The sequence below is a fragment of the Symphalangus syndactylus genome, chromosome 12 (genome assembly GCF_028878055.3).
Source record: "Symphalangus syndactylus isolate Jambi chromosome 12, NHGRI_mSymSyn1-v2.1_pri, whole genome shotgun sequence".
Taxonomy (NCBI): Eukaryota; Metazoa; Chordata; class Mammalia; order Primates; family Hylobatidae; genus Symphalangus; species Symphalangus syndactylus.
Genome location: NC_072441.2, coordinates 142,132,914 through 142,158,133, shown reverse-complemented (window position 1 = coordinate 142,158,133; position 25,220 = coordinate 142,132,914). Strand labels below are relative to the sequence as shown.

The 25,220-nt window shown below is 38.5% G+C and overlaps 1 protein-coding gene across 13 annotated transcripts in view; it reads left to right on the top strand.

Moving 5' to 3' along the window:
* The window catches only part of ZMYM4 (zinc finger MYM-type containing 4), a 153,844-nt gene extending 129,887 nt beyond the window's left edge, over nucleotides 1-23,957 (top strand). For all 13 annotated transcript variants that reach the window (XM_063627867.1, XM_055254677.2, XM_055254686.1 and 10 more), the window contains 10 exons: nucleotides 206-259; nucleotides 663-842; nucleotides 1,276-1,370; nucleotides 6,774-6,945; nucleotides 7,119-7,214; nucleotides 9,774-9,925; nucleotides 15,984-16,095; nucleotides 17,491-17,739; nucleotides 20,461-20,590; nucleotides 21,478-23,957. In XM_063627867.1, the coding sequence (XP_063483937.1) occupies nucleotides 206-259; nucleotides 663-842; nucleotides 1,276-1,370; nucleotides 6,774-6,945; nucleotides 7,119-7,214; nucleotides 9,774-9,925; nucleotides 15,984-16,095; nucleotides 17,491-17,739; nucleotides 20,461-20,590; nucleotides 21,478-21,685 (1,448 nt within the window). In that variant the 3' untranslated portion in view covers nucleotides 21,686-23,957. The remainder of the gene's footprint in view (nucleotides 1-205; nucleotides 260-662; nucleotides 843-1,275; nucleotides 1,371-6,773; nucleotides 6,946-7,118; nucleotides 7,215-9,773; nucleotides 9,926-15,983; nucleotides 16,096-17,490; nucleotides 17,740-20,460; nucleotides 20,591-21,477) is intronic.
* Nucleotides 23,958-25,220: the final 1,263 nt, after the last annotated feature.

Here is a 25,220-nt window from a genome sequence, read left to right as displayed (position 1 = left end):
ACCAGAATCCCCATTAACAGCGGTAATCTGTTTAACTGCATTTATCCCTAATGTCTAATTTTGTTAATGAATTATTCTTTCTGCATATGAAATCTATTTACTTAGAACTTCGTAGTATGATTGATGTATGTAGTGCAGTCATTTCATCTGAGATATAATTTGTTGTATAAACATAAATTATTTATGTGCTTTTCTTTTTCTTTAGAGTCTCAAACTTCTGAACAGGAACTGTTTCTAGACACCAAGATATTTGAAAAAGGTTTGTAGTTGAAAATATGTTTTGATTTTTAGAAATACTACCCTCTGTTAGTGATAGAAACTTATAAACTATTAGTACCCTTGGATTTCATATTTGTAATTTTAACTATTTGTAAGAGGTATCAGGTGTCTATGAAGTGTACTAATTTGTAGTGAGAATAATAAAAGCCACTCAAATGTTTGTTTTAAAAATTAATTGAGATAATGCTTTCAAGTGCCTACCAAAAATATGAATCCAGTTCTTTGAGGCTGATGAACAAGTTACCTCATTCTTGAGTGTACCTAGGTAATTGTCCATCAACCGTATCTCATTTTTTGGTATTTAGGGGTTCAGGAAGTTTTCCGAGCATGTCAAGATGAGGCTATTTTATTTTGAGGGCTTGATTGTTATCTATATATTTCAGACCAAGGAAGTACATACAGTGGTGATCTTGAATCAGAGGCAGTATCTACTCCACATAGCTGGGAGGAAGAGCTGAATCATTATGCCTTAAAGTCAAATGCTGTGCAAGAGGGTGATTCAGAATTGAAGCAGTTCTCAAAAGGGGAAACTGAACAGGACCTGGAAGCAGATTTTCCATCAGGTTTGTGTACAGTAACCTGTCCACCGAAAGCTTTTTATTTTAGAAGGTCGGTACAACTCTGAATTGGCACTATTAAGCAGTGCCAATTGTTATTGATAATAACAGTGTAATGTGTTAGAGGTCATATCTAGAGCACAAATAGACCCTGGCTTTGTAGGTGTTAATTTGTACCATATTGTTCTTATAAGTGATTAATTTGGTTAAAATTTTTTTTAACCTTTCTCGTAGTAGCTATATAAGAGGTTTTCCTGATTATTAATGAAGTTTTCATTTATGCCCTATATCCTTGGTTTAAGTCTATAAGTGGAATTCTTATTTTATCACAAACTAATGAATATAGTGACGATTACCTGATATTTCTTTCCTAGTCTAAGTCTTTATTTAAATTTGTGAGTTATTTACCTCATGTTGTGCTTTCTGCTGATTATTATAGAATCCTTTGACCCACTTAATAAAGGACAGGGAATCCAGGCACGTTCCCGAACAAGACGACGACACAGAGATGGCTTCCCCCAACCCAGACGAAGAGTAAGCTGCAGCTTAACTTTTCTAGACTTTTCTTTCCTTCATTCTACAAGCATTATTTAGTTCCTGCTGCTTTCAAAACTCTGTAACAGCCAGAGTCAGGTAGTTCCACATGTTATTTTGCAACCTCGTAATTTTAGACTTTTGTTTTTTGGATTCAAGAACCATATATTTTATTTACATTTCTTTCAGTAGGAACTTTTTCGTTTCTATAGTTAAGGATTTTCTTTTATATTGCTTTGTTTACTTTAAAAAACTTTTTATAATTGTTTTTTATGCTTTTATCTTTTTGAGCAGCCTCTAAATTTAGCTCTTTTTACATGTTATAATACTGAGTACTTTGGGAGGCCGAGGCAGGAGGATCACAAGGTCAGGAGATCAGGACCATCCTGGCTAACATGGTGAAACCCCGTCTCTACTAAAAATACAAAAAAATTAGCCAAGTGTGGTGGTGGGCGCCTGTAGTCCCAGCTACTTGGGAGGCTGAGGCAGGAGAATGGCCTGAACCCGGGAGGCGGAGCTTGCAGTGAGCCAAAATCGGGCCACTACACTCCAGCCTGGGTAACAGAGCAAGACTGTCTCAAAAAAAATAGTAATAATAAATAAAAATAAATAAAAATAAAAAATATTGAGTAGTTCAGTATTTTTTTTTTTTTTTTTTTTTGAGATGGACTTTCACTCTGTCGCCCAGGCTGGAGTGCAGTGGTGTGATCTCGGCTCACTGCAAGCTCTACCTCCTGGGTTCACACCATTCTCCTGCCTCAGCCTCTCAAGTAGCTGGGACTACGGGCACCCGCCACCATGCCTGGCTAATTCTTTTTTGTATTTTTTAGTAGAGACAGGGTTTCACCATGTTAGCCAGGATAGTCTCGATCTCCTGACCTCGTAATCCGCCCGCCTCGGCCTCCCAAAGTGCTGGGAATACAGGCGTGAGCCACTGCGCCCGGCCAGTTCACTCTTTTTATAGTATAGTAAAATAGTGAAGTTCACATGGCTGTTTTTCACATTGACAGGGCTTTCCTATACAAAGTTGAAAGAATAATAGGTTTATTTTTAAAATTAGCCATATTGTATAACTACATTAAAACATTTATAAGTTCTGAGTGTACATTTTGATGGCCTTCAACTAATGTATATCATACGTAATTACCACCACAATCATGAACAATTCCACTTAGCAAGAAGTTCCACTGTGACCTTTTGCAGTCAGCCCCTCTGGCTGCTGACAATCACTGATCTACTGTACAGATTGATGCAGAATGCCACTGCTTTGCCTTTTCTGAAATTTCACATGAATGGGATCCTATAATATGTAGTCTTCTGTGTTTAAGTTCTTTTACTTAGCATAATGTTTCTGAGATTCTTCCATGTTATTTCACGTCCCAGTAGTTGATTCCTTTTTATTTCTGAGTAGTATTTCATTATATGGACAAACTACAATTTGTTCAACTGTTTAACAGGTGATAAAAATTTGGGTTGTTTCCAGATTGGGGCTATTTTGAATAAAACTTACTCAAAATGTTATGAACATCTTAGTATCAATCTTTGTGTGAACATATGTTTTCATTTCTCTTGAGGAAAAAGATCTAGGAATGAGATTGCTAGGTTTTATGCTATGTGTATTTTTAACTTTATAAGAAAGCTGCCAGACTGTTTTCCAAAGGAGATGTACCATTTTGCAGTCCCACCAGCAGTGTATGAGAGAGTTCCATCTGCTCCATGACTTTGCTAACACTTGGTATTGTTGATTTTTAATTTTAGCCATTCTAGTCAATGTATAGTGGTACCTCATTATGGTTTTAATTTGTTTTTCCCTAATGATTAATGATGTTGAGCATCTTTTCATATATGTATTTGCCATTCATGTGTCTTCTTTAGTAAAGTGTTTATTCACAGTTTCTGCACATTTTTTTCATTTTTTTATTGGTTTGGTTGTCATCTTGCTGAGTTGTAAGTATTCTTTACTGTGGACATAATTTCTTTATCAAATCAACATTTGGTCCTATTTTGTTACTTCCTTTTTTATTTTCTTAATGATGAATAGCAGATTTTGATTTTGAGGAAGTCCCTTTTATCAATTTGTTATTTTATGGATTGTGCTTTTTAATACCTCATCTAAAAATTTTTGCCTAACTCATAGTAACTAAGACATTCTCTTACATTTTCTTCTAGAAGTTTTATAGTTTTAACTTTTATGTTTGTGATCTATTTTGAGGTAATTTTTATATATGAGTTGAGGCAAGGGTCAAGGTTCATTTTTTTGTGTATGGACATCCAGTTGTTCCAGCACTGCCCTTGAAAAAGACTATTCATTCCCCATTGAATTACACTGGCAACTCTGTTAAAAGTCAATCATATATGTATGTGTCAGTCTGTTTCTGAAACTCTCTATTCTGTTCTATTGACTTCTATGTCTGTGTTTATACCAGTACCAACTGTCCTGATTACTGTGATTTTACAGTGAGCCTGGAAATTAAGAGCGTAAATCCTCCAGCTTTGTTCTTCTTAAAATTGTCATTTGCATGTCTATATACATTTTGGAATCAACTTGTCAATTTCTTTAAAAAAAAAAAAAAAAAGCCTGCTAGTATTTCAGTTGGGGCTGTCCTGAATCCAGAGAGAGAGAATTGACATTTTAGGAATGTTGAGTCTTCTAATCTGGAAACGTGGAATAGTCTCCGTTACAAGTCTCCTTATATTCTGTTAAGTTTATTTCATAAGTATGTAAGATATTTTGATGCTGTTGTAAATAGTATTATTTTTAAATTTTATTTTTCACTGAGCACAATGACTCACACCTATAATCCTAGTACTTTGGGAGCCTAAGGCAGAAGAATTGCTTGAGCCCCAGGAGTTTGAGACCAACCTGGGCAATATAGTGAGACCCCATCTCTACTAAAAATTTTAAAAATTAGCTGGGCATGGTGACGCATGCTGGTGGTCCCAGCTACTTGGAGGGCTGAGCTGGGAGAATTGCTTGAGCCTAGGGGGTCGAGGCTGTAGTAAGCCCTGATCATGCCACTGCACTCTAGTCTGGGCGACAGAGCAAGACCCTGTCTCAAAAAAAAGACAATTTCATTTTTCGTGTTCCTTACTAGTATATAGAAATATAGATAATTTTTTCTTCTATGATATTTATCTTAGAAATAAAAAAAAGAAATATAGGTAATTTTCATGTATTTACTTTGTGTCCTGTGACTTTGCTCAACTAAAATCCTTAGGATTTTCTACGTAGACAATCATATTATCTGTGAATAAAGACAGTTTTACTTTTTCCTTTGTAATCTGAATGCATTTTCTTTCCTTCTTTTTCTTGTTTTATTGAACTAGCTAGTATCTTCAGTACAATGTTGAATATTAGTAGTGAGAGCAGACCTTTTTGCCTTATTCCTAACCTTACGGTGAAAAAAGTCTTGCAACAGTAAGTATGATGTTACCTGTAGGTTTCTCATAGGTGGTTTCTATCAGGTTGAGGAAGTTCCCTTTTTCCTTTTAATTTGCTGAAAGTTTTTAAAATCATGATTGGGTATTGAACTTCCTCAGGTGGATTTCTTGCATCTTTTGAGGTGATTATCTGGTTTTCCTTTTTTTAAGTCTGTAAAAATGGTGAAATACATTGATTTTTTCAAATGATTAACCTTCAATTCCTGGGATAAACCCTACTTTTTTCTTATTATTTTTTTGTGTTGCTGGATTTGGTTTGCTAATATTCTGTGTAGGTTTTTTGTTGTTGTTGTTCTGTTTTGAGACAGAGTCTCACTCTGTCGCCCAGGCTCGAGTGCAATGGCGTGATCTCGGCTCCCTGTAACCTCCGCCGCCCAGATTCAAGCAGTTCTTCTGCCTCAGCCTCCCAAGTAGCTGGGATTACAGGTGCCCGCCACCATGCCTGGCTAATTTTTGTATTTTTAGTAGAGATGGGGTGTCACCATGTTGGCCAGGCTGGTCTTGAACTCCTGGCCTCAAGTGATCCACCCATCTCACCCTCCCAAAGTGCTGGGAATACAGGCGTGAGCCGCCATGGCCGGCCCTGTGAAGGTTTTAAGTGTCCCTGTTCAAGACATATTTATCTGTACTTTATGACTGGTTTTGGTATCAGGGTACTGGTGACATTATAAAATTAGTTAATATTTCTTTTTCTTCTATTTGTATAATTTCTTTAACTATGATAAAATTTGTATAATTTCTTTAACTATGATGGAATTTAATCCATCTGGGAATGGAGTTTTTGTGGGAGGTTTTTAAGCTATAAATGCTGTTTCTATGGCTATTTAGGTTATCTGTTTCTTCTAGAGTAAGCTTAATTAATCTTTCAAGAAGTTTGTCCATTTCATCTAAGTAGTTTAATTTATTGGCATGAGAGTCACAAGTGATCCACCTGCCTCAGCCTCCCAAAGTGTTGGGATTACAGGCGTGAGCCACTGCACCCAGCCTGGGTTTTAATTTGGATTTCCTTTTCTGGTTTTTTGCTTGTTTGTTTTTAGACAGGGTCTCCACTCAGTCACCCAGGCTGGAGTGCAGTGGCGTAATCATGGCTCACTGCAGCCTCAACCTCCCGGGCTCAGGTGATCCTTCCACCTCAGTCTCCCAAGTAGCTGGGACTACAGATGTGTGCCACCATGCTTGGCTAATTTTTTAATTTTTTGTAGAGACGGGGTCTTGCCATGTTGCCCAGGCTGATCTTGAACCCCTGGGCTCAGTCTGCCCACTTAGGCCTCCCAGAGTGCTGGCATTACAGGTATGGGCCATTGCACTTGGCCTTCGTTTTCTAGTTTCTTAATATAGAAGCTTAGGTTATGGATTATAGACTCTTACTGAAACATTTTAATACTACAGATGTCCCTTTAAGTACTGCTTTAGTTCCATCACAAAAATTTTGGTAAATTTTATTTTCATTTTCATTTAAGTTCAAAATGTTTTGTGATTGCATGTGTCCTTTCTTCTTTGACCCATAGAGCTGTTTAATTTATGATTTTGGAGGATTTTTTTGGACATCTATGCATCACTGGTTTCTATTTTAATTTCATTGTAGTTAGGTAATTTGTTGAGGCTTGTTTTATAGCACAGAATATGATCTGTTTACATGTTTCATTAAATAGACCTGAGTGGTAATAATAGTTATTCATACCTCATCAGGTGAGTCTATATCTGGAACATAGTAAATACCCAAATGTTAGTGATTATTACAGTGTGCTCTTCTGCATTTAAACATTTTCTTTCTTCCTTCCTCATATGGATTGGATTAAATAATCTCTAAAGCCCTTTCTTGCTCTAAGAACTCTGAATCTTTAGGATATAAAACTAAATTCTTTATTCTACAAATGTATACCCTTTCCAGCTTTGAGAACCCTGACTCTTAAAAATCCAAAACTAAATTTTATGTTCTGTAAATTTTTGGAATTCTTACAGGGACGGAAGAAGTCTATAGTGGCTGTGGAGCCCAGGAGTCTTATTCAAGGAGCCTTTCAAGGCTGCTCAGTGTCTGGGATGACACTGAAATACATGTATGGGGTAAATGCTTGGAAGAACTGGGTTCAGTGGAAAAATGCCAAGGAAGAGCAGGGGGATCTAAAATGTGGAGGTAAGTGCACAGCATGAATTGTATCTTGATTTAGGTAGGGGGAAATACACAGATAATCTACTGAAAAGGGATACATTTTAGGTCAAAAACCCCATAAAACTTTGGTTTGGGCTTTACTTAATTTTTTCCGCATTTTTATTTTATTTAAACTTTTATGTTTCTCTCCTTGTCAGGGGTTGAACAGGCTTCATCCAGCCCACGTTCTGACCCCTTAGGAAGTACTCAAGACCATGCACTCTCTCAAGAATCCTCAGAGCCAGGCTGTAGAGGTAAAATTAGTTTCTCTCCATTTGGTATGAATTATTTATATTATTATTGCCGATTTAAATTTGTAAATTGAATATTTTAAATTATTTAAAATTTAGAGTCTTAAGGTTAGAAAGAGAAATTAATCTTATCCCGTTTTAAGGAGGTTGTTACAAGGGTAAGGTTACGTCTTCTGATCTTGAGTTTATTATGCAAATATACAGAATTTTGTTTTATTTTTGACACTGTGCAAGTGCCTCAAAATATGTCATCTTGAGCCCTGCGTCTGTATAGTAATCCACGTGGAGCCCAGTTTTTTGTTTTTTGTTTTTTTAAGAAAAATACCTGGAAAAGCCTTGCTTCTAATGTAGGAATTTTTCCTTACAGTGAGATCTATGTAACTGACAATGTTTGTGGGTTTCACTTCAGCTGCCAGGAAATTTGGTATTACATGAACATTTCAAATAAAGCAACAGTGTATAATTTTAAGGCCCACATTAGTTTTCATTTTTCACTACTTTTGACACCCTATTCTAAATTTTTGTTTCACTTTATCTTTTGCTTTTAATTTGTGTTTTATGTAAGATACTTGTACAATCTTTATGGAATGAGATGGGGCAGAATGGATGAGTATATCCATGTAACTTGATTTTATTCCACTTTCCAACTATATCTTCTTTCTGTCTCAAACCTAGGTGATTGTATGCACTCTTGGTTTCACTCCAGTCTACCCTGTTGGTTTTGGGGCACATGTAACTGTCCTTATTGGAGCACTTAGTTGCTGCTGTGGGCAGTGACTAACTCATTGAGTTCCTATAGATCAAGTATAATCTGTCTGCTCCAAGGCTATGTAAATACACTCCTGTTGTGGAGATTTACTAGGCCATTAACCGCCTAGTAGCATGTTTTAAGTTAAAAGAGCAACCTGCGGGGTGCAGTGGCTCATACTTGTAATCCCAGCACTGTAGGAGGCTGAAACAGGAGGATCTCCTAAGCCCAAGAGTCCTGAGGCTGCAGTGAGCTATGATTGCACCACTGCACTCCAGCCTGAGCATCAAAGCGAGACCCTGTCTCTAAAAAAATAAAAATAAAACCAAAAAAGCCGGGGAAGGGTGATAGTGCAAATGGAGAGAGGTAATACTGCTTTAGACTACTAAGCCTAAATGCAGCTGTTACAGGGGATGGCAACCCATTTCTACCACTCTTTCATTGAGAAAATACTTACTGAATATCTCTTACATACCAGGTATGAAGCTAGGTACTAGGGTGAAAAAGTCAAACATGGTCTGTGCTCTCATGAGATACCGCTTGCTTTAACTAAAACCAACTCACAGGAGCCCATGTGTATGTAATCTTATCTCAATGCAGAAGAGCAATGACTAGAAAGGGTGTTTTAATCTTGGCCCCACAATGTGGATCAACATGTTGTAGTAGGACCTCTACAAATCAAATTGGATAACTCCCCTGCTCAAAATTAATTCAGCTCATTGTCTGCAAAATCTTAATATGAGAAATGAGGCTGATCATGATCTGCCCCCACCTGCCCTTCTTGCTTTGTCCTATACACCCAAGTCCCCTGAACCTTTTCAACCTGTGACCTAGCGAAGGGAATACTGTATTCTAGCATTTCCAAAGGCAAGAGGGTGTTATTCATTATTTGAGGTGTTCTGTATTCAAATAAATATCAGCTGAAGAAAGTTAAACAGCTGGTCAGACATAGTGGCTTACACTTTAATCCCAGCACTTTGGGAGGCCGAGGCAGGTGGATCACCAGAGGTTGGGAGTTCGAGACCAGCCTGACCAACATGGAGAAACCCCATCTCTCCTAAAGATACAAAATTAGCTGGGCATGGTGGTGCACGGCTGACTCCCAGCTACTCAGGAGGCTGAGATAGGAGAATCGCTTGAACCCGGCAGGTGGAGGTTACAGTGAGCCGAGATTGTGCCATTGCACTCCAGCCTGGGCAATAAAAGCGAAATTCCATCTCAAAAAAAAAAAAAAAAAGAAATAAATAAAAGAAAAAGAAAGTTGAATAGCTTTCTTTTTTGCAGATATGCTCAGAGCCTTTAATGTATCATTAAGCACTGTGACTTCTTCAGAGATAAATACAGTATCTTGTGTTTTCTGAATATCAAATCTTAGAAACCCAGTGTTCTCCAGCTCTCACATAAGACTAGAGTTTTGTGGACTCCTACTTTGGGAAGCCTTTTTGTGTATCCTCAGATTGGAATTCTTTACCTATCTACCTGTTTAACTCTTCCTCACCTTTTAAGGTCTAGCTCCAGTATCATGTTTCCCAGAATCTAACCTGACTCTTCCCTGTTGGATAGCCTTCATTTGCTTTCATAGAATGCCATTTAAAGAAAGCCTCTATCATAGCACATATTGCACCATATGCACTGGTCTTTATTTCCCTAACTGAAGTAGACTTGAGATCAGAATCTGTCTTTAATCTATATACCCACTAGTCTGCACTGCAGTGCCTGGGGCACAATAGTGTTCAATGTTTATTCAGTTAATCAAGTAATGCTACTATGTTTGTTAAAAGTTAATGTTTCAGATGTTTTCTACCTTTCCACAGTCCGCTCTATCAAGCTGAAGGAAGACATTCTGTCCTGCACTTTTGCTGAGTTGAGTTTGGGCTTATGCCAGTTTATCCAAGAGGTGCGGAGACCAAATGGTGAAAAATATGATCCAGACAGTATCTTATACTTGTGCCTTGGAATTCAACAGGTATCAAGTTAAACATATGGATTCTTCAACCTAGCAAATCCATTGACCAGAATATGTCCCCACAGAAATTACATGCACCTGTACACACCCAGATATATACTGGTATTTTCACTGGAACATTGTTTTTAACAACAACAAATTGGAAACCGCTCAAGTGTTAATCAAGCTTTGTGGATCAGTCAACTATAATATGTCCATACTGTGGAATACTGTAAAATACTTAAAAAGGAATGGCTTGCTTCTGTATTTATTGACCTAGGAAATTCTTAGAGGCATATATTTTAAAAAGTAACTTGCAGGGCCAGGTGTGGTGGCTCACGCCTGTATTCCTAGCACTTTGGGAGGCTGAGATGGGAGTGTCACTTGAGGCCAGTGATTCAAGACCAGCCTGGGCAACATAGGGAGACACTGTCTCTACAAAAAATAAAAAGTTAGCCAGGTATGGTGGTGTACGCCTCCACTCCCAGCTACTCAGGAGGCGGAGGCAGGAGGATCACCTGAGCGCCAGAGTTTAAGGCTGCAGTGAGCCATTGGAGCTCCAGCCTAGGTGGCAGAGTGAGAACCCGCCTGAGGGAAAACGAAAAGAAAGTAACTTGCAGAATTATGTATATAGTGTGATTGTTATGGGAAAATATGCATAACATAGAATTTACCATTTTAAAGTTCGCAATTCAGTAGGACTAATAAGTACATTCTTAATGTGCAGTCATCACCACTGTCTATTCTGTAACTTCATGACTCCAAAGGGAAACCTCAAACCCATTTAGTAGTCACTCCCCATTACTCCCTCCACCCATCCCTGGCAACTATAAATCTGCTTTCTGTGTCTCTGGACTTGCCTATTCTGGATATTTCGTATCAGTGGATTCACACACTATGTGGCCTTTTGTGTCTGGTTTCTTACCCTTAGCATTATGTTTTCAAGGTTTATCCATGTTTTAGCATGAATCAATATAGCATTCGTTTTTATAGCTGAATAATATTCTATCATATAGATATGCCACATGTTGTTTATCCATTCATCCACCGATGGACATTTGAGGTCCCACCTTTTGGTGATTGTGAATACGCTGCTGTGAACATTCATGTACAGGTTTTTGTTTGAACACCTATTTTCAATTCTTTTTTTTTTTTTTTTTTTTTATTATACTTTAGGTTTTAGGTTATTGCAGCACTATTCACAATAGCAAAGAGTTGGAACCAACCCAAATGTCCAACAACGATAGACTGGATTAAGAAAATGTGGCACATATACACCATGGAATACTATGCAGCCATAAAAAATGATGAGTTCATGTCCTTTGTAGGGACATGGATGAAACTGGAAAACATCATTCTCAGTAAACTATCGCAAGGACAAAAAACCAAACACCGCATGTTCTCACTCATAGGTGGGAATTGAACAATTCTTTTGCCATCTATGCTTAGGAGTGGAATTGCTCAGTCTTGTAACTATGACTGAGTTGTTGAGGAACTACTGAACTGTTTTCCAAAGTGGCAGCACCATTTTACATTTCCAACAGTAGTGTATGAAGATTCCAGTATCTCCACATTCTTGCTAACATTTGTTAATTTCTGTCTTTTTTTTTTTTTTAAACAACCATCCTGGTGGGTATGAAATGATATCTTATTGTGTTTTTAATTTGCATTTTCCTAATGACATTGGGAATCTTTTCGTGTACTTTTTGACCACGTGTATACCTTCTTTGGAGAAATGCCTATTTAAGTCCTGTCTTAGTCTGTATGCCATAGGGGAGTAGCTGAGGTTGGGTAATTTATAAAGAAATTCTTGGCTGGGCGCGGTGGCTCATGCCTGTAATCCCAGCACTTTGGGAGGCCGAGGCAGACAGATCACGAAGTCAGGAGTTCGAGACCAGCCTGGCCAACATGGTGAAACCCTGTCTCTCCTAAGAATACAAAAATTAGCTGGGCGTGGTGGCACGCGCCTGTAGTCCCAGCTACTCGGAAGGCTAAGACAGGAGAATCGCTTGAACCCAGGAGGCAGAGGTTGCAGTGAGCCAAGATCACGCCCCTGCACTTCAGCCTGGGTGACAGAACAAGACTCTGTCATAAAAAAAAAAAAAATTCTCATGCAGAATCATGGCTTATGGTTCTGCAGGCTGTACAAGAAACATGGCGCCAGCATCTGCTTCTGGTGCGCACTTCAGGAAGCTTCCAATCATGGCATCATATGATCATGGCAGAAGGTGAAGGGGGAGCAGGCGTCTCATGGCAAGAGAGTGAGGACGAGGTGCCAGGCTCTTTTTAACAGTCAGATCTCTCAGTAACTAATAGAGGGAGAACTTCATTACTAGGAGGATGGCATTAAGCCAGTCATGAGAGATCAGGGCCCCACTGCCAACATTAAGGATCAAATCTCCACATGAGGTTTGGAAGGCACAAGTATCTAAACTATATCAAGTCCTTTGCCTAATTTTTAATTGAATTGTCTTTTTGTCATTGTGTTGTAGAAACTATATATATTCTAGATATTGAACTTTTATCAGATATGTGATTTGCAAATATTTTCTCCCATTCTCTGGATTTTCTTTTCACTCTCTTGGTGTAGTGTACTTTGAATGACAAATATTTATTTATTTTGAGACAGAGTCTCGCTCTGTCGCCCAGGCTGGAGTGCAGTGACGTGATCTCGGCTCACTGCAAGCTCCGTTTCCCGGGTTCACACCGTTCTTCTGCCTCAGCCTCCCGAGTAGCTGGGACTACAGGTGCCCGCCACCACACCTGGCTCATTTTTTTTTTTTTTTTTTTCAGTAGAGACAGGGTTTCACCATGTTAGCCAGGACGGTTTTGATCTCCTGACCTCGTGATCCGCCCACCTCGGCCTCCCAAAGTGCTGGGATTACTGGCATGAGACACCGTGCCTGGCCAAATTTTTTTTATTTTAATGAAGTTCAGTTTCTTTTTTGTTCTTCCTTTTCTTTTCCTTTTTCTTTTATTTTTATTGGCTGTGCTCCTGGTGTTATATCTAGGAATCCATTGCCACATTCAAGGGCATGAAGATTTAATCCTCTTTTCTTCAGAGAGTTTTGCGATTTTAGCTCTTATATTTAGGTCGTCGATTTGAGTTAATTTTTGTATCTGGTATGAGCTAGGTCTACCTTCACTCTTTTGTATGTGGTTCTCCAGTTCTCTCAGCGCCATTTGTTGAAGAGACTGTTCTTTACCCATTGTATGGGTTTGATACCCTTGTAGAAAATCTTTTGACCAAATATAAATGGGTTTAATTTGGGCTCTCAGTTCTAATCCATTTTTCTTTTTTTTTTTTTTTTTTTTTTTTTTGAGATGGAGTCTCGATCTCAGCTCACTGCAAGCTCCACCTCCCGGGTTCACGCCATTCTCCTGCCTCAGCCTCCCGAGTAGCTGGGACTACAGGCGCCCACCACCTCTCCCGGCTAATTTTTTTTGTATTTTTAGTAGAGATGGGGTTTCACTGTGTTAGCCAGGATGGTCTCGATCTCCTGACCTCGTGATCCACCTGCCTCAGCCTCCCAAAGTGCTGGGATTACAGGCATGAGCCACTGCGCCCGGCCCTAATCCATTTTTCTATAGATGGCTATTTTTAGGGCAGTACACAGTTTTGAAACTTACAGTATAGCTTTGTAGTAAGTTTTGAAATCAGGAAGTGTGGTTCCTCAAAATTATTTTGGCTCTTCAAGGTCATTTGAAATTCTATGTCAATTTTAGAATGGGTTTTTCCATTTCTGCAAAAAAAGGCCATTGGATTTTGATATGATTGCAGTGAATCTATAAATTGATTTGGATAATATTGCCATTTTAACATTATTAAATCTTCTGATCTGTGACTACAGGATGTCTTTCCATTTATTTAGTTCTTTAATTTTTGCTTTCAGCAGTTTTTTGTGGTTTTAAGTGTGTAAGTCTTACATCATTTTGGTTGTTACATTTCTTCTCAAGTATTTTATTCTTTTTGATGCTTTGGTAAACATGGGACTTTCTTTTTTTTTTTTTTTTTTTTTTTGAGACGGAGTCTCGCTCTGTCACCCAGGCTGGAGTGCAGTGGCGCAATCTCGTCTCACTGCAAGCTCTGCCTCCCGGGTTCACGCCATTCTCCTGCCTCAGCCTCTGGAGTAGCTGGGACTACAGGCGCCTGCCACCGCGCCCAGCTAATTTTTTTTTTTTTTTTGTATTTTTAGTAGAGACAGGGTTTCACCGTGGTCTCGATCTCCTGACCTCGTGATCCGCCCGCCTCGGCCTCCCAAAGTGCTGGGATTACAGGCGTGAGCCACTGCGCCCGGCATGACTTTCTTAATTTCTCTGTTTGGATTGTTCATTGCTAGCTTGACATAGAACTGATTTTTGTGTATTGCTTATATGCTGCAACTTGGCTGGATTCACTTATTAGCTCTAATAATTCATTTTCCTGTGTATTCTCTAGGATTTTCTATATATAGGATTCTGTCACCTGCAACTAGAGATAATTTTACTTCTTCCTTTCCTATTTGAATGCGTTATATTTAGTTTTCTTGCCTGGCTGCTCTGCTAGGATTCGCGGTACAGTGTTGATGAAGAATGGCACGGATAGGCATTCTTCTCTTGTTCCCGGTTAAGGGGGAAGAGACTTTTTTTAAACAGCATGTATGTTGTGTTATATGTACTGATATATTTCTGTAACTGTACAAAACTCACTTCTGCATAAAGGAATTTCTTAAAGATTGGAAATATTTTTGCATATGAATAGTAGTTGACTCTGATGAGTTTGAATAGTCTACTTTTTCTTTATTTTGAGCTTTTTCAATAACGAAGATACATTTTTAAGCTTGAAAGTGACGATATTAAAAGAAAGAAAGAAGAATGCTATTGAACAACAAACTGTAATCTGCCAATAAGATCATAAATTGCCTTTGAGGAGGCCTCATAAAAATGCCTATTGAAGTGGTAATTTTTGTTAGGCAGAATAAATTTAAATGGAAATAATCTTCTCCAAGTCATACATAGAAATTCAAGAAACCAAGATAGCCATGGAAATATAAATTAAAAATACTAAACCTTAAAAACACCAAAATACTTTTATCATGTAATTACATGCTGCCTTGGATTCTGTTACCACTCATGGTGTGTCCCTGTCTCAATTGATTTTATCTGACTTGCACCGTCAGTACATTTTAAAAGAGACAGGGTCTTGCTCTGTTACCCAGGCTGAAGTGCAGTGATATGATCATAGCTCGCTGCAGTCTCAAACTCCCAGGTTCAAACAACCCTCCTGCCTCAGACTCCCAAGCAGTTAGGACTACAGGCATGCACCACCACCCCTGGCTATTTGTTTTTAAATTTTTTGTAGAAATGGGTCTCACTGTGTTGCCCAGGCTAGTCTTGCACTATTGACCTCAAGTGATCCTCTCACCTTGGCCTCCCAAAGCACTGGGATTACCATTCCTGGCTCAATACATTTTTAAACTGTAGGTATTCTTTTTGTTCTAGCCTATGATATGGTTGTTAATGGTTATAATTAACATAGTTCAATGTCCTATAATTAGACTTGAACTTTTTTGAGGGCTAGGTTGTGGGGCAGAGTTGAGAGCTGTAGTTAGAAGGCTCCAAATAAATAGTTTTTAAATTTGGGTTTCCTCAGGTCAACTGACATTAGCTAACTGTGTTATTGCAAGAAATGATCTTGTATCTAGGGTAAAAAACAAAAGAGCACATCTGCAGATACACATTATGAATCAGGAAAAACATGATTTGGAACATGTGCATTGGAACCAAGTTTTAGTATGTCAGTTTTAGGAACTAAGTAAAGGGTTCTTTATAATACTTCTTCTGTACCATCCGTGTTTTAAAACGAAATAAAAAACTTTACCTTGCAAGATCAGTGCTGAAGATAATGTGTTAACATGAAAAGGAGCTTTAGCTTGAATTCTAGTGTTTTAACAACTATCTCTAAAATACTGAGAAGTTGAATGTGGTTTATAATATTGCAAGGGCAAAAATTAAGGGTAAACTGTATCTCTTAGAATAATTTTTTAAGAACTCATGTTTTCTTTTTATCAACATGTATATTTTCTTTTTTTTCTTGTAGTACCTGTTTGAAAATGGTAGAATAGATAACATTTTTACTGAGCCCTATTCCAGATTTATGATTGAACTTACCAAACTCTTGAAAATATGGGAACCTACAATACTTCCTAATGGTAGGGTGTTTTTTTTTTTTTATTGTTTTCATGATGTGCTTTCTTAAATTGCTTAAGTTTTTTGGTTATCTTTAAAAAAATTGTTCATTTTTATTTCTGTCCAGATTTATACCATATTTGGACTTCTGAGGAGAAGGTCTTTGGTTTATTGTTGATTGTTTTAGGAAAACTGTACAAGTCATATAGCACATGTATAGACACTGACTGCAGAAAATATAAACTAATTTGAAGTTACATTTACCTTTTTAGAAACCATTTTTGATCTGGTAGCATTGGTGTAGCTTTCACATACCATATCTGCTAACAGTGGGCCTTTCTTGGTAGTTTGTATGTATACTGAACTGTGGTTAAGAGAGTTAGGTCCTCGTCCTTGAATTATCTTTGACCAGATGTCATCAGACAAGTCCATAATTCACTCCAGGTCTCAGGCTGAGGTGAATGAAGAGGTTCAATGTTATGCTTAGTAATATATGCACCTTTCTGCTGGGCTGCAGAGCACCTTTAACAGTAAGCTTAATGATCTCCAACAGGAGTTTGCAAACTATGGCCCATGGGCCAAATCTGGCCTGCTCCCTGTTTTGCAGTCTATGAGCTAAAAATTGTTTTTACATTTTTAAATAGTTGGGGAAATTTTTTTTAAGAATTCCTATTTCATCATGTGAAAATTATATTAAATTCATGGCTGGGTGTGGTGGCTCACACCTGCAGTCCCAGGTGTGACTTTGGAAGGCTGAGGAAGGAGGATCACTTGAGCCCAGGGGTTCAAGATCAGCCTGGGCAACATGGTGAAACTCTGTCTCTACAAAAAATACAAAAGATACAAAAAATTAGCTGGGCATGATGGTGGTGCCTGTAGTCCCAGCTACTCAGGAGGATGAGGTGGGAGAAGCACCTGAGCCCAGGAGTTTGAGGCTGCAGTGAGCCCTGATCGTGCCACTGCACTCCAGCCTGGGCGACAGAGTAAGACCCCGTCTCAAAAAAAAAAAAAAAAAAAGAAAATCATATGACTATAAATAAATTTTGCTGGCATATAGCTCTGCCTGTTTATGTGTTCTCTACAGCTCCTTAGTTTCTACAGCAACAGCGTTGTTCAGAGCCTATATGGCCTACACATCCCAAAATATTTACTTTCTGGCCCTTTATAAAGATAGCTTAACCCCAATCTAAAATATCAACAGATGAAAACAGTTTCAGGAGACTCTCACGGTGTCTACTTGAGTGGAATCATCTGCCTTTTTCTTTGTGGTGCCTTTTCTGGTTTTCTGCATAAGGAAGAGGGGAAAGAGGAATAGTCAGTTTTTCTCTTTATATCTCCCTGTCCTAGAATTTGAGAGATTACTTAGTCTTCTTTAGCAGGAGCTCAGTACTGTTTCTTGTACCCCTTCTTCTGTCTAGGTTACATGTTCTCTCGCATTGAGGAAGAGCATTTGTGGGAGTGCAAACAGCTGGGCGCTTACTCACCAATCGTCCTTTTAAACACCCTCCTTTTCTTCAATACCAAATACTTCCAACTAAAGAATGTTACTGAGCACTTGAAGCTTTCCTTTGCCCATGTGATGAGACGGACCAGGACTCTGAAGTACAGTACCAAGATGACATATCTGAGGTTCTTCCCACCTTTACAGAAGCAGGAGTCAGAACCAGGTATGGGATACTGTTTGTCAGATTTCTCTTTGAAGTCTTAGTAGTAGTACTAAAATAGAGAGTTACTGCAGAAAGGTAATTATAAATGCTAGACGTGGAAGAGTGTACCTTTAACGTTCGAATATTTTTATTGTCAGAGAGTGGTCAAAGGCTGGCCTCAAAGTGAGAGGAATCACGTGCTTCAATATACTTTCATTGGCTTTTAAATGAGAAATTTTGATTTAATTGGGTAGAGCTCAAATAGCCTGCATTTTAAAACTTCTCAGGGAATTAAAAAATACAAGCAGGGTTGAGAATCACTGATTTACTAGCACCAGATGAGTCAATCACTAGTTAAAAGAAACCTGCAGAACTTTTAGTCCATTGTTTCTAAATCTTTTTTTGACCAGAACCCCTCTTTTTAGTTACCATTGTGAAATTCTGAAGGAACTTAAAAGCTGACCTACAAAATACTGCTTTTGTACACAATAGAATATAGCAGTGACAATTTTATTAGAAGGTTTATTGTCTTGCATTTCAAAAACAGCCTATTAAATAACAGTTTGTTTTTAATGTTCAAAAACTTAATCTTGGTATTATAGAATTAGAAATTAAATTTATTATTTTTGAACAGAATCATAAGTCCTGAACTTCCCAAAATCAGTTTCTAAGAGTGAAATACATTTTTTGAATGTGAGAATTTAAATCACTGAAACTAAAATCTGTATTTGTGATGTTCAACTTTGTATAAACTTTCTTCTGAATTGTTCATTTACTATCTTTTTCACCTAATGTCTATATCCTGTTTGCTTAGTTTTATAGATATGTAACCCACTTTGTGCTCTCAACTGATTTTTATTTATTTGTTTATTTATTTTTATTTTTTTGAGATGAAGTCTCACTCTGTCACCCAGGCTGGAGTGCAGTGGTGTGATCTCACTCAGCTCACTGCAGACTTCGCCTCCCAGGTTCAAGCAATTCTCCTGCCTCAGCCTCCTGAGTAGCTGGGACTACAGGTGTGTGCTACCATGCCTGGCTAATTTTTGTATTTTTAGTAGAGACGGGGTTTCACCATGTTGGGCAAGCTGGTCTCGAACTCCTGACCTCAGGTGATCCACCCGCCTTGGCCTCTCAAAGTGCTGGGATTACAGGTGTGAGCCACCACGCCCGGCCTCCGTTGGTATTAACTGGGGGAGGGAAAGGCAGGTGGATAATGTTTCCCTGTTTGTTGATTAGGTGCTTGAAATGATTAGTAATGAATTCAGCTTGTTTTCTAAGTGAGTAACTAGCAAAGTCTATTTAGATAGCTGCTAAATGGAAAATGGGTGAATTTTGTCAAAGTAATAATTCAGGAAGCTTGGGAAAGTCCTATACCAGTTGCTAAGAGCAGATATAGGCTGAGTGCAATGGCTCATGCTTGTAATCCCAGTATTTTGGGAGGCTAATGCGGGAGGATTGCTTGACTCCAGGAGTTTGAGGCTGTAGTGAGCTGTGATGGAGCCACTGCACTCTTGCCTGGGCAACAGAGTGAGACCCTGTCTCCCAAAAAAAAAAAGGAAAACCTTTTTTCCTTGGGTCCATCTAGTGTTCTCTCGAGGAGTGCATGGAAAAAGTGGGAAAGAAATAGCCCACTTTCCACACCTTCACCCTCACTTCTTTATATAATGCTTGGTCTCTGCAAAATACTGTTGAGGAAAAATGGTTTGTTCTTTTCTTACCAAACAGTAACTCTGCTGATAATTTCTCTTCCCAACAAAGATGCCATTTCTCACAATATTCGAACAAATAAACTTGAGCAGATGCCCAGTACTAGTGCCCACAGTAGAAATATTCTCATAGAGATGACAGCTTCTGCTGAGTTCGGTGGCTTGTACCTGTAGTCCCAGCTACTCCAAAGGCTGAGGCAGGAGGATCACCTGAACCCAGGAGTTCAAGGCTGCGGAGATTCAAGGCTGCTGTGATCGATACCATCAAGCTCCAGGCTGGGCCACAGAGTGAGACCCTGTCTCTTAAAAGAGAGATGGCGGCCGGGCGCGGTGGTTCAGGCCTGTAATTCTAGCACTTTGGGAGGCCGAGGTGGGCTGATCACCTGAGGTCAGGAGTTGGAGACCAGACTGGCCAACATGGTGACACCCCGTCTCTACTAAAAATACAAAAAAAAATTAGCCGGGCATGGTGGCAGGCGCCTGTAATCCCAGCTACTCGGGAGGCTGAGGCAGGAGAATCGCTTGAACCTGGGAGGTGGAGGTTGCAGTGAGCGGAGATCGCGCCACTGCACTCCATCCTGGGCAAAAAGAGCAAAGCTCTGTCTAAAAAAAAAAAAAGAGAGAGAAATGACAACTTCTGTCTTGATCTCTACTGTAGGAGAAAAACATGTGGAACCCTTCTTTCTGCTTTATCTTGCTATGTCTTAGGAACCCTGTGCCTAATAAAGTTTATTAATAAAGTCAGGCTCAGAATAGACATTCTCCAGTGCCAGTGCCATACTTTTTGTCATGGTGCCCCCACTTTGGTGAGCAGGGAAGCATAAAATTCATAGGATAGGGACTTTGTTTAATGCCATAGAACCCAGCCCTTAAAATAATGTCCGGCACCTTCATAGGCACTCAGTATTTGTTGAATGAGTGTGAGTGAGTGAAAGGGAGGAAGTGACAAAGTGCTGGCTGCGAAGCAAAGTTCATTGGCGTCTTGAGGCTCAAAGAATAGACTTTTCTAATATCCTTTATTATTTCCTGTCTCAAGATAAACTGACTGTTGGCAAGAGGAAACGAAATGAAGATGATGAGGTTCCAGTAGGGGTGGAGATGGCAGAGAATACTGACAATCCTCTAAGATGCCCAGTCCGACTTTATGAGTTTTACCTGTCAAAATGGTAATCTTTCTCTGAACTGAATGTAGTGCACTCAGAAGGCAGTTAACATATTTTGGATTTCAGATGCTTGAACATCAGAAAAGTAGCTTGCCCGTGGCTTTAGACAAGGATTTACCATGAATTTTTTCCCCATTGTCATATCTATGTGGATTTTGAACCACAAAACAAATTACCTTGTCTTCATAATTATTTTATGAAAATGTCTTCAAAAGCAAGAATCACTGCTATTGTTTGATCTTTACAACTGTTGTACAACCTTTATGTGATATCTAATCTGTAGTTATTTTGTTATTTGTATAGACAAGAAATTTTGTTTTGCTAAAGCTATAATAGAAAAACAATTTTTAAGGAATTGAAATTTTCTAAGTAGTCCTTTTCTTAGAGGAACTTTGATTTTAGAGTTGTAACACTTTTTTTTCTGAAAGAAATGTAATAGCTGCATTTGCCCTTTGATAATGTGTACTGAGTGCCCTTGGAGTTCATTCCAGGATATCGGGCACTTCCAGTATGTGGTGCTTAGCCATAGGGTCACATGTGAGTTGACTTTTTTGTTGCTCTTAATAATGTTTGAAGTACTAAAGTTTGTGATTCACATTTTGTCTTATATTAACTTTATACTCACTTCCAATCCATTGTGACTTCAGTTGATTCCTGGGAGGAAATATTCCTCTAAACTATTTATCTCTGTGAGTGCATTGCTTTCCTCATTGTGAGTCACAGTGGAGAAAGGTTGAGAGCCGTATTAGGTTGGTGCAAAAATAATTGCAGTTTTTGCACCATTTTAATTACTTTTAATGGCAAAAACCTCAGTTTACTTAAGAACAGTACATATTTCCTATACTCTCTGATTTCTGATTTTCTTTTTTCTTTTTTCTTCCTGTGGATAGTTCTGAAAGTGTGAAGCAGAGGAATGATGTGTTTTACCTTCAACCTGAGCGCTCCTGTGTCCCGAATAGCCCCATGTGGTACTCCACATTCCCGATAGACCCTGGAACCCTGGACACCATGTTAACACGTATTCTCATGGTGAGGGAGGTACATGAAGAACTTGCCAAAGCCAAATCTGAAGACTCTGATGTTGAATTATCAGATTAAAACGGAAGTGAGGTTCTTATTTTCATACATATTGGTATGCACCAAACTGTGAATGCATCCAGCTGTTGGAAAACGATGTGTAAGTCTAAGTCCTCTTGACTTGACCATAAGATCATGGAAAACAGATGACTTGTGAACCCCACAGTGTGGATGTGCAAATGAAAACTGAAGGAAAGAATATGAACTGAGAAATGTTCTTTGGCGGTGATATAGTTCTTAGACATCTTCAGAATGACTAATTTCTCTGAGTGGTGCATAATCTTATTTTGTTTGGGAGTAACAAATCGTGGAATATTTTTAAGGAAAACTGTTGTATAAAACTCTACCATAGTAAGCTTAGACCTTAGAGAGGTAGCTTTGGAGTGAAACTTTGGCTGCAATAGGCTACTTTGGCAAGCCCTCCGTAAAAGTCAGAGGAGAGATCAGTACAGAGCTAAGAGTGACATCAAATGAGGACTGTGGGACCCAGATTTGAAGACCCAATAAAAATACTCAACTTTTTAAAAAAGATAGTGAAGTGGTCTTGATTGATTTTGATTTTCACTGCCAAGCCAATCATGTGAAGGACGAAGCTTTTGCCCTGGGCCCCCTCACATCAGGGAAAATGACCTTCACTGCTGTTAACAGTAATGTGTCCCTTTCATTTTCTGGGTCAAGCCTTCTCAGCAGTGGGTCTGGATGTGGGTAAACTAAGGTAAAGGGGATGATATTCCACAAACTAATTATGCACACAAAATCTGTGGAGCCTATCAGACCCCAAGTGTCTTGAAATGTTTGTAGAAACCCACTAAAATGCCCCTTCTCTGGGTATGGGCCCTTATTCCTGCTGTCTCACAGCCTGAGCTGTGGTACAGAGAAATGGGGGTTCTCCTTTTATTTTCATTTTTTTTTCCCCAATGGCAGCTTTTCTCCCGTTGTTTTACCTTCCTACTTCCCAAACAATTCCTCTTATTTTGTCTTTTGCAGCAGTTTCTGGAGGCCCTCGTCATTTCAAAAAGGATAGTCTCTTTTCTTACTCTGGCAAACCTGTGAGTGATTCCACAAAGATACAGTATTACTTAGCTATCTGAATTATGATAGAAAAGGTCCTAGTTAGGTTCCTATATAAAGCATTTGGAAGATGACCTTGTTGCCCTTGAAACTTGAAAATAGGGATTCTGGGGTGAGGATACAAAGACGTTGTCTTGCATATCCATAAGCAGGTCTTAGAGCATTAATCCAAACTCTAGCTGTTTCAGTAGTTCTATGAGGATTGCAAGTCATAGGTGTGTGTGGCATATCAGTCCATCTCCCTCATCTCCATTCTCAGTTTCTTCCCCACTAAATTTGGAATCAAAGCTTTTATGACGTTTGCCAATTGCAGAACTTCTTTAGCTAAGGTTAATTTGATGCTATGATAAAACTGAGAGATGTCAAAAAGCCTCTTAGAAATTTTAATCTTGAAAGACTTTTCAGGGTATCTCATTTTTTAGGTGGGGGTGGCAGGTGTATTTCTTTTTTAACAAATAAAAGGCGTTTAAGTAAAACTAAAATGAAAAAAATAGGCCTTTTGACATTGTGTACTTGATGGTTCTGTCCCTCTGCCTGTAACAAATCTCATTTTTGTTACCAAGAACTGTATGAAAGAAGTAAATCCGCCCCGATTCTGTATGATTAATTCCATCTGTGTTTGTCATTTCTGACTGGAAAACTTCTTACTCCATACCTTGTTTGATATGGAGGACAAATAATTGGATTGTCTGATAAGTCTGCCAATAAACTACCCAGAAATAGCAAGTGTAATAGTCCCCACTATACGAATTTTATGGTTTGTATAAACACTAACATTTTCCCCTTCTGTAGTTGTATGAAAAAACAAATATTGTTAGCATAGTAGATAAATTGTTATGAAATACCAGAAAAAAAAAATCTGTATCTTTTACTGAGAACACCCAATACCCAGATAAATGACTGTATCAGGATTTCATTTGCATGTTAGTCCACAGAGTTGCCCAGAACCCTAAATTTATTCATAAGAGAAAATACTGATTAATTGTTGGTCATTCCTCATAAGTGTAGCTGTTGATGTGTGCGTCTGATTATTGCTTTTTTAATTTTATGAAAATTGTGTAAAATTACATTTTTTTTTCCAGGGGAGAAAAAAACATCAAACAAAAAGAAACATCTAAATCATCCTTTTTGTTCTTTTTCAGTTTTTAACCACTTTTAGGTTTTCCCCTTGCAGAAACCACAGAAATATTCCCTTAGAATAAAATAGTATATTTGTATTTGATGGGTGAGTTCTTCTTCTTTACGTCTTAAAAGAATTTGAAATCTCTTTTTCTGATTGACCTTATTGGTATGACCCAGCAGTTAGTAAAATTACAAAGAAAGAGAGCAGTTTCCAAGAAAGAAATTTTTTTATGTAGTCCAGTCAACATATTCTTTCATTGCAAATTCTTTTATTTCCTTTTTTCCATCAAAAGACTTGTTCCCATTTTTAGTTAATTTGCTGACTATATTCAAAGTCCCAACAGGTAGAAATATCAGAGAACATTTATACATATCATTTCAGGCAAACTTTTTTGAGATTTACAAAGCCTACATCAGTTCAACTTTAATGAAACTGTAAGACTAGAATAAAGGATATTGTTCATTCTTAAGTATAAATACATGTTTAAAACGGGAATGTAAGACTAAATAGCATTTTCCTTCAACTTCAGAGTTGTCTTGGTATTAGGCAGCTGTACTTTCAAATTCCGTATCGACTTTCTACCTACCTGCCTTGTGGCAATTCTAAATTTATAAAACAGGTTTTCCCAAAAGGTCTAATGTAAAATGAATCTCTACCAATGAATTCAGAATTTAATTTTCCAAAGAAGTCTCCTAGGGTACTGAGTTGTTGAAATTTTAGGAAAGAAGCAATAATACCCTGAACTCCTCTAGACTAGCACTTGTCTGTTATTATACTGTGCTATCATCATCATTGAAGAAGATAGTGATTGATTGAGAGGCATTGTTATGTAGTGGAAAGATCATAGGCGTTGGAGCCTAGTGTTTCTACTTACTGGTTGTATAACTTTAGGTAAATTACCTAACCTCAGGCCCGGCACAGTGGCTCACGCTTGTAATCCTAGCACTTTGGGAGGTCAAGGCGGGCGGATCATGAGGTCAGGAGATCGAGACCATCCTGGCTAACATGGTGAAACCCTGTGTCTACTAAAAATACAAAAGCTAGCCGGGCGTGGTGGTGGGCGCCTGTAGTCCCAGCTACTCGGGAGGCTGAGGCAAGAGAATGGCGTGAACCCGGGAGGCAGAGCTTACAGTGAGCCAAGATCGTGCCACTGCACTCCTGCCTGGGCGACAGAGTGAGACTCCATCTCAAAAAAATAAAAAATACATAAATTAACCTCTCTGTGCCTCAGTTTTCTTATCTATAAAGTGGGCATAACTCCCTTATTAAGTAAGTTGTGCCTGGCACATGGTAGGCTTTCAAATGTCAGATATTTTTTATTATATGCAAATTTCCTGGCCTGTACTAACACTTTAAATAAAT